We start from the raw sequence: 13673 nt of genomic DNA, 5'->3' as shown, positions 1-13673 counted from the left end.
ATCTCCTCAGAGTCACTGCCGCTGAGGGTGAAGCTGTGAGTAAAGATTTGGAGGCGAATTCCTGAAATCCTGGGATGGTTTGGGGTGGGAAAGGACCTTGAAGGGATTTAATTCCACTGACCCATGGCGCTCCAAGTCCTGTCCAGCCTGGCCTTGGGACAACCCAGGGATGGGGAATCCAAAATTTCCACAGCTGAGACAATGAGATGAAACATTAAATAACTGGGGTTTTGTTGGGTTTTTTGTTTGTTTTTTTTTTCCCTAAATCAACCCCTTTGTAAAAAACTCGGCAGCACAAACCATCATTCCACCTGAGCGTTGGACCAGGATGGATCCAGCATCAAAACTGGGTGAAATGAGGACCAGAAAGGCATTTTAAAACAATAACTTTAAACGCCATGGAAATCCTCTGATCTTCCTGATGATGCAGCACCTTCCCAATGCAGTTTTTACCCAAATCAAACGAGGCTGAGCTGTCAGCTGCCACCCAAAGCAGCTGAGTGACTGAATTATAATTCCCTCCCCTGCTCAGTTGGAATTAGGGAGAGCCCATTAAAACATCCCGAATAAAAGCAGCAATTCATCACGGGCTGTCACGGGTGACTCTCCCCATTTGCTGCAGTGGCACTAAAGGGAAGCAGAGCAAAAATCAAATTCAGCTCAAATTCTGATATTCTGCTTCCATCCCCTGCTTTAATCCGGGCTGACAACTTTGTCCAAGGAAATCTGGGGCGTCGTGGGCACTGCAGAAGCGGTTAATAATCAAACAACCCGTGGAAACGCCAGCTAAGAGCAGTGGGAGAAGGGGAAAAAGCCAGTTTGCACTTGGATTTCCCCCCTTTTAAATAGGAAAAAAGTTACTTTGGAAAAAGGAATTGAAGCCTCTGGAGGGTAAGGTTCTATAAAAGATGGAATCTGGTGCATCACTGAGGGATTTTGTTACGGATTATTAGCACTGGGTTGATTATTTACCAGCTGAAAGTGTTTTAATCAACAGGTTTTGGGTTATTTTGTCCACTTAAATCTGTTTATTATCATTAAAATGAAAAAAAAAAAGCAGAACTCTGCTTTTCCAGGAAAGGTCTGGGGCTCAGATTTCAGGATTTTTTCCATTTAAATAGGAAAAAAGAAAAAGGAATTAAACCCTCCGCAGGTTAAGGTCATATAAAATATGAAAACGTATTTATCTTATATATAAAAGATGGAATCTGGTGCATCACTGAGGGATTTTGTTACGGATTATTAGCACTGGGTTGATTATTTACCAGCTGAAAGCATTTTAATCAACAGGTTTTGGGTTATTTTGCCCAATTAAATCATTAAAATCTAAAAAAAGCAGAACTCTGCTTTCCCAGGAAAGGTCTGGGGCTCAGATTTCAGGATTTTTTCCCCCTATAATAGGAAATCTAATATATTCTCCCAAACTTTTTCAAGTTTCTATAATCAGGAGTTATCAGGATGTTATTTCTCTGCTTTCCACAGGTTTCAAATCTGTTTCAAATTTCCTTCCCTGCAATCCACAAGAAAATCAAAAGCAATTTTTTTTTTCTTTTTTTTTTCTGCTGGGATGAAAGGATTTCTGTGATCCCCAGGAAAAGCCCAAACTTGGGCAAAAAATTCCTTTTAATTAATTCTACACAGCTGGAGCCCCAACCTGAGCCCAAACCTGAAGTCAAACCACACAAATTTCACTCAATAAATAGAAATATTTCCTCGAAATCTTTTACAGCCTTGTATTTTTAAATGATTTCATTGAAACCTTGCGTCATTTTTTATTTTAAGATTTCATTTCACTCCAATCCTGCCTTAAGCACTCAGCTCCCACCATTCCTCCTCTCCCATTCTTTCAGCTGATCTCAATTATCCCAGAATTCAAGGATGAGATGGGGAAAAAAACCCACAAAAATCCATTTATTTCCCCAGATTTTTAAGCAGTTATTCCAAATTTTATTTTAAATTTTACCTTTTTCTAGATCACCAATTAATTGGGATTGCATGAATGCACCAATTTGTTTTTCCAACTCTCCACTGACAAAATGGTCAAATGCAGAAAAACCTGATACATTGAAATAAATCCCTTTTTTGGGTTTATTTTTTTGTGCAGAGGAACTATTAATAATTTCATTAACAAGCCTAATTTAATCAACAAATTGCATCCAAGAGCTGCCACGCTGTTGGTGTTATTTTATCCCAGTTTTAAGTGAATTTCAGAGAAAATTGGGATTTTTCTGACCACAAAATTCTACAAGCTCCAAACAAGGAGCCCAACTGCCCTTGGAAACGTCCATGGAAATATCAAAATTTGGGATTTTCAGGCAATTCCCTGTGGGAAAATCCTGAATTTTGGGAATCTGAGCTCATTGGGAATGACGAAATTAACAGGCTGGGGTTTTCCTGTAAATAAATACATGAATAAATAAATAATTTTCCTGCAAATGAATACATTAATGCAATAAATCAAATTGAGAGCCAAAGGTCAGAGGGAAGGGAAGGGAAGCAAAGGCAGGAAAAACTGGGGGAAAAAAAAATTAAAACATCTGGAATTTCTTACCTTCACTGCCAGGATTTTCCCACTACGGACATGGAAAGCCCTGGGTGAGGAAAAAAAAATTGGATAGTTTGAGATGATATCAAATTCCCTCTGTGAGGATGTGCAAGAGCAATACACTCATTTCACAGGAAAATGAATTTTTACCTCCTAGATTTTAATTAAAGCCAATGTTATCCAGCATTTCCAAAGGAAAACTGAGGAAAAACAAGGGATCAAAAATGCATTTTTGATTTACCTGGGTTTGTGTCTTTATTTTTGATATAAAACAGACACATTGAAGGCTTATAAAAATAAAAAATAAACTAGAAATGGGAATTGAACAGGATCATTTCGGTGGGAAAAGACCTCCAGAATTAAGTCCAACCTTGAATTTATCCGTTTTCCCACTTTCTTTCAGTGGAATGAATTAAGATTATCGGCATTATTCCGAATTTTCATGGGAAATCAGGATTATCTCACCAATCTGCCAGTCCTGTGGGTAGTTTCCGAGGCACCAATTAAATTGAATTAAAACAGATTAGGGCAAATTCCTTCTCAGAACTTCAGGACCCACAGAAAACAGCGGCAAAATTCAATTTCTGCATTTATTTTACATTAGAGGGGGCCTAGAAAGATAGAAAGAATTATTGCTGACGTTCACACGCACCCAAAATAATTCTCCAGAGTGTTTCACCAGCAATTTATTTTAATTTCTGAGGAGAAACACCCATAATTGTATTTTTAACAACAACTCGAATATTTCTAAGCATGAACACGTGAGGAAATAAAGGGGGAGATGAAAAAAAAAAAAAAAACCTCTGCACAAAATCCAATTTTTTTTTGCATAAAAACAAAACCATTAAAGGTTTTCCCCTTCACTGGTTTTACTGTCTCACCCTGATTTATGGCAGCACTGCCAGAGATGTGGCACTAACTTTAAAGAATTCTAATATTTTACCTCTCTGTACCTCCAGCAATTATTACTGAAGAAGAAAAGCTTTAATAGTTGGGTGTTCGTTTGGGTTTTGGTTTTTTTTTGCATGTAAAATCACCCACCGACAGGGCAAAAAATGTTGTTTGATCTTATTTATAACCCTGAGCGCTCCCGGAATTTCTCATGAAGGCTTGGAAATTCCAAAAAACTTCACCTGCATTTAAAAATTCTTGGATGAGGGTTTACGCAACAGAGTGGCACCAGATTTTAGAGGGGAAAAACTCAGAGTTGAACAAGGCAGAGGGGAAAAAAAAATCAGTGTAGAAAATGAGATTATCCACGGGACTTTGGATAGAACAGGAGTTGAATCCATGAATCCACGAGCTCCGGGGATGAACTAACAGTGGGAAAACATCCTGGGTTTAAGATGAGCAGGAAAATAAGGGATGAAGAGTTGGGAAAAGATGCCCCACGTCTGTTGGTTAATAAGGACCACAGTGGACAGGTTAATTAGCTGCTCAGGAAAGCTGATCCTTTTTTCCCCTCATTTCTCAAAAAGGCTTGAAAATTCCTAAGAACTTCACCTTCATTTAACAACCCCTAGATGAACATTTATGTAACGGAATAGCACAAAATTTTAGGGGAAAAATAAGGCAGAGGGGGGAAAAAATGAGTGTAGAAAATGAGATTCTCCACGGGAACTCTGACAGAGCTGAATCCATGAATCCACGAGCTCTGGGGATGAACCAACACTGGGAAAAGGGCTCAAGATGAGCAGGAATAAGGGGCGAAGAGTTGGGAAAAGACGCTCCACGTCTGTTGGTTAATAAGGACCACAGCGGACAGGTTAATTAGCTCGTCAGGAAAGCTGATCCTTTTTTCCCCTGATTTCCCATGAAAGCTTGGAAATCCCCAAAAATTTCACCTGCATTTCATAACTCCTGGATGAACATTTATGCAACCAGATTTTAGGGGGGAGAAACCAGAGTTGAACAAGGCAGAGGGGAAAAAAATCAGTGTAGAAAATGAGATTATCCACGGGAGTTTTGATAGAACAGGAGTTGAATCCATGAATCCACGAGCTCCGGGGATGAACCAACAGTGGGAAAACATCCTGGGTTTAAGATGAGCAGGAAAATAAGGGATGAAGAGTTGGGAAAAGATGCCCCACGTCTGTTGGTTAATAAGGACCACAGTGGGCAGGTTAATTAGCTGCTCAGGAAAGCTGATCCTTTTTCCATGGCCCGGATCTCCCGTTTCCCAGCGAATTAAAAGGCGAGGCTTGATGATTTAATTATGACGCACGCCAAGTCATCCGTGGAAGTTTGGGCTCGGGTTCCAGCAGAGGGCAGATCCCTGGTTTGGTTTACAGAGGCACTGACAGCACCAATTTAACATTTAATTATCGCCGGGAATTGGATCACAGAGGAGCGGGGAGCCCTGGGCCGTGGCCTTTGGGATGCCAGGAGGGCAGGAATTTGTTTACTCCGGGCTGATGCAGCGGCTCAGTTGTCCTGCCCTTCCCTGAGCACAATAACTGTAAAGTGATTAATGGAGCTGGAACGGGAGCTTTGGTTACACCAAAAGACAACCCTACACCTCTGCAGTGTTTTAATTAACGGCCAACGCTTCAAATTAGGCCGGAGTTGCTGCAGTAATTACCCCTTCCAGGAGTGTGGAGGGACAAAGGGTTGTCCCTTGGATGTTCTGTGGGACTGGAAGGTGAAACTGGTCGTTTCAGTCGTGGGCGGCACCGCAAAACCCTGATTTTAATCCCTTTATGCAGGTTCTGAGGGATGAACTACAAAAATCCCGCGGGGTAACGAGCACAGCACGAGGAAAAGCAGAGTTTTAGTCAATCCATGGGTGTCTGTGAGGGGATTAAACCAATATTCCCACTCCAAGTCTCATCTCCGGGGTCATCTCCCACATTTTGGTGGCACCTCCAGAAGTGAAGCAGCCAAACCCATCATGGCAGAACCAGGCAGAGAAAAGCAGCAAAATCCCAAAGGTTTCCTCAACCAGTTGGCACATTTCAGGGAATGCACCTAAAACCTTCCAGGATGGCAGGAGAATTCCTCAAAACCAGCTGAACCCAACTCCACAAAGCCAGGGATGGCTTTGAGCAGTGCCCAGGGGACGGGCCGGGTTTTGGGGGATCTCCCTCGCCCCTCCTGGCACAGAATCCTGGAATTGGGTGGGAAGGGACCTCAAATCCCATCCCATTCCACCCCTTCCATGAGCAGGGACAGCTCCCATTGTCCCAGGGTGCTCCAGCCTGGCCTTGGACACCCCAGGGATCATCTCCTGGTGGGAAGTTCTGGTGGCACAGAGCTTGGTTTGACACCGTCACCATGGAAAGGCCAGAGACTCCAGCAATGCCAGCCTGGAAAATTCCCACTGGGGAACAGAAATTTCCTTCTCTCCCTCCACAATCCCACCGGAATCCACCGCTCCAAGCCCCTGCATCCACCACAACCAACAGCTCCTAGGCAAGACTGGCAGATCTTTCATCACCCTTGGCAATAAACCACATCCCTCAGAGACTGACAGCCCTGAAGAGCCCCCACAGGAGCCAACCTTCAGCAGAACTTTGTCTCCTCCACTCTGAGCGTCCCTCCGGGGTGCTGTGGCCAAAATCTGGGTTATTTTGGGGAATAAATGAGAGAGGTGGCGCGGGAGCAAGCACGGTGCTTGAGCAAAGCCCTCCAGCTAAGGCAGAAAAGCCTCGTGATGGACTGTGGAGAGAGCATCCCTTGTGTGCCAGAAAATCAAAATCAATATCAGGGAAAACTGGAATAGGGCTTTGGGGGACGTGCCAGCTCCTCAGCATCTCTTCTCCTCCCCCCCTCCCCCCCCAGACAGGAATTTCTACAGGAAAGCAAATTAAAAACTGAGAGCATCAGAAGCAGCTGGTTTGTGTTTTAAGGAAAAAAAAAAGGGGGATTTTTGAAAAGAAATCCACATGACCTGATTGGTTCTTCCTGAGGGAAAGAAAACCAAGGAGGAATGTCAGGGCTTTGGGCTCTTCACGGAAGAAACCACTGCCCATCCTAATATTTCGAGCTAAAAACTTCATACACTGAAAATGATGAATTTCTACTCGAAACAAACCCAACTTGAGTGAAAATGCAGCAGATTCTTAACAAAGAGCTCATAAAGTCTTAATAAAGAGCTTAGATGGCGAACAAAACACTTCTCTCTCCTTCAGTTTGCTCAAAGCAACAATTGTCTCTCTCCCCCTGAGGAATTCTCCCTAAATCCCAGTGGGAGCTGCAGGATGCTGTGGCTGTGAGATAATTCCTTCCAGGGCAAGCAAAGAACCAACCACAGGTTGTAACCTGCAGGAAACCTCAAAGGAAACACCAATTTTCAATTTTTTTTTTCCCCCTAATTTTTTAATTGCAACCCCTCTGCCCACGTGTGAGTGACACCGCGATGGTCACATCACGAGCAAGGGGCTGAGTTTGCAAAGATCCCTGAGCTTTTCTCCAGCAGCTTCTCCCATCAAACACAGCAAGTGGAAACGCTAGGAAATGAGTTTAGTGCTATGTTAAATCTCCAAAGAAATGTGATCTCCACCAAATTTAGTTTGTCACGATAAGAATGGCACTGCAGGAGCCTGGAGCAGCCCAGGATCTGCCTCCTCCGGCCACCAGGATAAATCCCTTTTTTTTTTTTCCCCCCCCCCCAATAACCACGGAAACAATTTCTAATCAATAAGCTACTCCTTGGCAAGCCTGAAGGATTCAAGGGAAAGCCATGACCTGTCTGCTGTGCCAATGAGCCCGTCAGAAATATCACCAACATCAGCAAATATGACAAAATGATGAAGCGCCAGAGGGAGCCGGCAGTGATGGGGCTGCGGCATCCAGGGATGCAAGGCTCCCCTCCAGCCCAGGGAAACCTCAGTGCCACAAGGGATGGAGGGACAGCACACAGCTGGGGAGTGGCTTCCCACTGCTACAGGGCAGGCTTGGATGGGATCTTGGGGAGAAATTCCTCCCCAGGGTGGAGATTCCTGCCTGAACAGCACTTGGCAAGAGCTTTCTCCCGATGTCCACCTGAACTTCCCAAGGCGGCAGCCACAGAGTAAAACGAGAAATGAAGGTTTTTGTTCCTTTCTCCAACTCGTTTCCTTCACGCCTCGGGATGGATCCATCACCCACGTTGGTTAAAACCAGCGAGACATCATTTCCCTCAAAAAAGATGGAAAATGTTGTCCCGTCTCCCCAGAGTTTACTCACAACACTGAGGAGCTGTGGAGGAAAGCTCTCCACACCCGCTCACCCACACGCCAAAGGTCTCTGGGGCCACGGCAGAAGATTTCCAAAATAAAATAAATAAAAAGAAAATAAAAGCTGGAAGCTTCTCATTTGAGCTCAAAAGCAGCCAGGAAAAGCTGCGCTTGCAGCAAAGCAGCACCTTCAGACGTGAGGGCACACAACGAGCCGAACCGGACGTTTATGAGACATAACCAAGAGCAAAAAGCTGTGTCAGAGTCAGGCAAAGAACTCAGCCCTGCAGGACACCGTGCCAGCCACCAGCTGCCAACTCCACACAGCAAATCACCCAACGTTTGCTCATTTTTTCCCCCTTTTTTCCCCTCTTTTTTTCTTTGCCTGGTGCTGCCCCTGCCTGTCGTGCTGCTGGTCAGAGCGACGACGGGAGTGTCACGTACTGCCACGGCCATCGAAAGAAAGAAATTCCAATTGTTTCTAGGAAATCGCCACTTTGCCAGTTGCTGCCTCCTGCAATAGCGAGCACATTAGCCTGACTCTGTGGCTGTTAAATCAGGGAAGCCAAAGTGCAGAGCAGTTGGAAAAAGGAGCTTTTTATGGGGCCGCGCTGGTTCACAGCACAACCTCCCCTCCCTGAAACGCCACCGCAGATGCTTGAGCGCTGACTGCAAAATGATTTGCTGGGGAAGTGGCAAACAAACAGCAAACAGTGGTGCTTGAACGTTCAAACTTGGGCAAAAAGAGCACAGTTGGCAGCAGAGGCGGGATGAAGGAGATGCTGAGCAGTGATGCTTCACTTCACCCAGCTCGGTGCTGGGATCCGAGCACAGGGAGCGAGGATCCCTCACCTGTGTGTGTGCTGTAACCCGCTCCTCTTCCCAGCTGTTACCACTGCAAGGAGCCTTCCTCCCCTCCTGCAGCCAAGCACTCCCTCTGGAATGGGATTTCTACTGATGCCTTCAGTCTGACCTTTCATGTTTTCCAGATGCTGTGCTGCCCAGAGGTGCAGCTCTGAGCTCACAGTCGGCGACACTCAGCTCTGCACAGAGCAGGGACACAAAACAAATCCTTCTCCTGCTGCACACCAAGGACAACTTCCAGGCCCAAAAGCACAAACAAGGGTGGGCTGAAGAGAGGAACAAGGATGGGATCTCATAATCTGAAGATGTAATTAGACAACTAAACCCCAACATGCAAAACTTTGAAGTGTGAGACCTCGTGACCGCTCGGCCATTTTGTGACCATGTTGTGACCATTTTGTGTCCATTTTGTGACCATTTTGTGTCCATTTTGGGTCCATTTTGGGTCCACCCTGGGTGTAGCCCTGGCCAGGCTCTTGTCCTGCCCAAGGTGTATCTCTAAAGGCCTTTCAATAAATCCCTACTTTATTCTCCAGCTCTGTCCAGTCTCTGTTCCAGCTCAGCCTTCCCAAAGCATCAGTGCCCATCCCAGTGCAGGTCAGTCCCTGCTCCAGCAGAGAGTGGTGCCACCAGCACCCACACCAGGTCACCCAGTGCCACAGGAGAGCACCCAGAGCAGCTCACGGAATGAATTCACCTGCTGGATTTAAACTGCTGCAAGGACAAAGGGCAGCAGAGCAGCTGTGAGCTCTGTCTGACACACTGTTATCCCACGTGGCACAAAGCCCGGAGCGAATCCACCACAATTTTAGGAAAGAAAAACATGAAGCGACAGAGCGTGAGCCAAAAAAAACGACATCACCTTCTTTGGTGGCAGGAATTTAGAGGCCAACATGAAGGCTCGGTCAGCCTGGAGAAGAGAAAGATCCAGAGAGAGCTCAGAGACCTTCCCAGAGCCTCAAGGGGCTCCAGGAGAGCTGGAGAGGGGCTGGGGAGAAGGGCTGGAGGGACAGGACACAGGGAATGGCTTCCCAGTGGTTGAGGGCAGGGCTGGATGGGGTTTTGGGGAGGAATTCCCGCCCGTGAGGGTGGGCAGGCCCTGGGCTCTCACCCCCAGCTCACCCACTGCTAACAAGCACCAACTCCCACTTTCTGCTGGCTTCATCTTCCCAGCGATGGACATCCAACACCAACAAAACAACTTTAATTTAAGAATCATCCGGTTTCTAATTAAACAGCCACAGGCAGCTGGCTGGATACATTTTAATCAGTTTCAGCAACGTATTGATTGGATACTGAAGCTTAAAAATTAAAAGTAAAAAGATGACCGGGGGAATTGTCCCATCTCAGCCCAACAGTAGAACCCTCTGTAAATAACTCCTCTTTTAACCATCAGCTAAATGAACACTTCAATACTGCACTACAAAGTCTTCTGCAAAATTACTTTAACTAACAAGCAGAAATTTATCAGCTTCAGCCAAAATCAATGCCGAAATCAATTTGAACACTGGTTGTGTCTAAAGGGGCTCATTGGCAATTTAGGGAAATTACACCATGTAAATGCCTGTGCTTTAATTGAACAGTTTCATCAACTAGGCTGTGATTGCTGTCCATTCATTTATTTACTTTCACTGCAGCTCCCATTCTGCAGAGGGAAGGGTTTTGTCAGGCTCCAAGGAGGTGCTTTATCTTCATTTCATGCACTTTTGTGCATAACAGATTTTACAGGGTCACGGGCAGTGAGTGACCAGCGAGCACTGGTCAGTCTTGTTTAAACCACGCCGGAATTAGAGAGGTAAAATTAGATAAAACAGGTAAAATCCGGCGGGGCATCCCTCCCTCAGCCAGCTATTGCTGTTCCAAGGCTTTCAGGGGGACTAAAAATAACACCAAACAAGAGAAGCGGAAAACGAACGCACAGGAAAGGCAACGAAGGGAAAAGCCTCCACAGGAATTAAGGGAGCTGCAATTTTAAGACTTCAAAGGGTCAAAGACGTGTCTGAATGTCAAACGAGTCACTGAACGTGCCTGTGACCCTTCCCTGAGCTCCAGGCTGGGACAAGTATCTCCAAGCATGTGGAGAAAAGGTTGGGAGAACCTTCCCTGGGAATCTGCAGCTCCATTCCTGCTTCTGTCACTGCTGAGCTGCCTTGGGGAAGTGATTTCATCTCTGTCTCCATCTACCCTCCGCCAAAGGGTCAAAGTAATCTGTGAATTAAAGCATTTCAAAAAGAGGCAAACGCTAGTTCTTGTGTTACGCATGTGCTGGAGGAGAGAAGGATGCAGGGAGACCTTGGAGAACCTTCCAGGGCATAAAGGGGCTCCAGGAGAGCTGGGGAGGGACTGGGGACAAGGGATGGAGGGACAGGGCACAGAGAGTGGCTTCAGAGTGGAAAAGAGGAGATTTAGATGGATTTTGGGAAGGAATTCCTGGCTGGGAGGGTGGGGAGGGGCTGGGATGGGATTCCCGGAGAAGCTGTGGCTGCCCCTGGATCCCTGGCAGTGCCCAAGGCCAGGCTGGGTGGGGTTTGGAGCAGCCTGGGATAGTGGAAGATGTCCCTGATCATGGCAGGAGATGGAACGGGAGGAGCTTTATGGTCCCTTCCAACCCAAACCAATCCAGGATTCCGTGATATCCACATGGAAAACCAGCAAGAAATGACCAGAGGAGAGGAGCAGCTCTGCCAAGACTTGGGCTGCACTCCCACAACACCCGAGGTGCTCTGAGAACAAACTGCCACTCCAGAGCTCCTTCCTGGCAGCTCCCCTGCCCTGCACCAGAAGCACTGGGACAAACCAGGAGAATCCAGCCTTGCTCAGCCCAAAGCTCCTCAAGGCAACACCAAACCCCAGTGACCCCATCCCAGCACGTGGAGCTGCCTCCCCTCCACCTCCCTTCCCACAAAACTCCTCCAGTCCCGCCGCCCCAGCAGGGCCAGAGGACCCTCAGCTCTGCCCCAGGGCAGATCCCAGCTGCCCCCCACACTTCCCATGGAATGTGCTAACGGGGCACCCCAAGGTCTGGCTGAGAGAGGGAATGAAGGGAAGGGCAGATGCTGGAACGTTCAACCCAACCGCAGAATTGCCGCAGGAAATTGCTCAGGCAAATTAAGCTCCCTCATTTCCCCGTTTTCCAGGCTATCCAATCCTTCGGGGCTGGGACATCATCCACAGCCACTTCTCTCCCAATTACTCAACTTCCAAGTGAAGCCTTCTGCTTTCACATTTCACAGAATGGGGAACTGATGTTCCCATTCCTTCCCTCTCCCTTCCCAGATCCTGGTAACTCCCGAATTAATTAGGGCATCATTGGGGCTTGATGGTTATTTTTCCTTTAAGCTCCTGCTGCTGGAGACTCCCAACAGAACCCACAGAGTTATAAAAGCCTCACTGTAAAATAAATCCCAGGAGGCTGCGCCATGCCCCAAACAGAGTGTAGGACATCTCACTTCTCCTTGAAAAACAAAACCTAAAAAACACGAACCAAGAATAAAATAAGGATAAACCCTTCACTTTGCTTCTGTCAAAAGGAAATAGTGAAGCTTTACACACATCATGTGAGACAAAGCGATTATTTGCCAGACAAACACTTCTTCTTTGTAACATTTAGGTTCAAAATGTACAAAAATGAATGACTTGAGGCGTAACTAATTTGATGAAGCCGCTCCTGGCAAAGCACATCCAGACATTCCAAAGGAAATCCTTCACCTAAGGAAAGATCTCCTCAGAGAAGTCTCTGCAGCCACGGATGGAGCCCGAAGATGCGGCACAAAGCAGACCCTTTAAATGTCTTCTGGACTGACCAGTGAAGGATTTGTTCCCAAAAAAAAAAGCAATTTAAGCAAATCTTCCCCACAGAGATGTTTGGGAAGAGCTTATATTGCGCATTCTCCACTCCACCAGCATAAAACACCCGGGCAGCTGAGTTTAAAAAAATGCATAAAATTGGACCTAAATACTCCACGGAGAGTGGAAATCAGAGTAAATGACACAAGCCACCTAGAGCACCTGGCAAACGGCAGAGGAGCACGCTCAGGTGCTTTGTTACTGCAGATTTTATCCTTTTCTTGACAATCTTGACCCAAAACAGGGCCCACTCTGCTCGCTGAGCAGCACTGGAAGAATTCCTGCTTTCTGCTGGAACGTTCAACACACGCTTTGGGCTTGTTTTATATTTTCTCACATATTTTTGAACATGCAAGCAACCAAAAAGCAAAGCTAATTAACTGGTTTTGCCGTATCTAACAGGAGAATTTTTATCGTTCCTTAATTAAGCAAACAGAGGATCAAAAGGTAGGGGCAGAATAAGATGTCAAAGAACTATAAAATCCCTTCTTTTTAGAACAGGGGAAAAAAAAAAAAAAAAAAAACAACCAAAAAACATTTAGATTCAGCAAGTTCTCCCTAGAAATATTGCTATAAAGTATTGATTTTTTTACCAGGCTCAATTGACTGAAAAGTTGTTTGTATAGCAATATTGGCCGAGCCAATATAGTGGAACAATTTTGCTCCACACAGTAATCAAGTGTATTTCTAAAGTATAATTATACTGTCATAAAAATAAAGCTAAGACACCTCTTCTCCAAGCCATAAACCCACTTTGCAGCTGTAAAGAACCCAAATAAATGAAATCCATTCTCTAACTAAACATAGTCTTCCGAAGAGAACAAGCCCACCTCCAGCCAGGGGAAAGGGAGGGGGGGGGGACAGGAGGAGTGATCAATACTTCAATCTCAATAAACGATTCCAAGAGTGCTTCATTCCCATGGAAAAAAACAAAAACAAAAACAAAAACAAAAACAAAAGCAACAACAAAAAAAAGAGGCTGGAAAATTCTTTTTTTGCTCAGCGACCTGCGACGTGCTGTCACGTGGAGAATGTTTCACTGCCATAATGGATACGGCTTAGGATAAAAGGGGCATCAGCTAGGATAAAGAGGCTGGGGAGAGAGGGGGAATTAAAATTAATAAAAAAACCCCCCACAAGATAAGGGTAACAAGAAGATAAAAAGGAGGGTGCAGACAGGCTGGTTGCTCAGCTGCACATCGATCCCCCCACGGCCTCTCCTCCCCGAGCCAAGGGCCCCACACGCCGGAGAGGGAAACAGC

The 13673-nt window shown here is 45.8% G+C and overlaps 1 protein-coding gene across 2 annotated transcripts in view; it reads right to left on the bottom strand.

Moving 5' to 3' along the window:
* MAP2K5 (mitogen-activated protein kinase kinase 5) overlaps positions 1 to 13673 on the bottom strand; it is a 120243-nt gene that overhangs the window by 75234 nt on the left and 31336 nt on the right. For both annotated transcript variants that reach the window (XM_066196559.1, XM_066196560.1), the window contains exon 9: positions 2552 to 2591. In XM_066196559.1, coding sequence (XP_066052656.1) covers positions 2552 to 2591 — 40 coding nt within the window. The remainder of the gene's footprint in view (positions 1 to 2551; positions 2592 to 13673) is intronic.

Source organism: Chamaea fasciata, unplaced genomic scaffold, assembly GCF_029207755.1.
Source record: "Chamaea fasciata isolate MVZ Bird 193981 ecotype frontalis unplaced genomic scaffold, bChaFas1.0.hap1 SCAF_14, whole genome shotgun sequence".
NCBI lineage: Eukaryota > Metazoa > Chordata > Aves > Passeriformes > Sylviidae > Chamaea > Chamaea fasciata.
The sequence above is the reverse complement of the archived record's forward strand: the minus strand, read 5'-3'. Positions and strand labels throughout refer to the sequence as shown.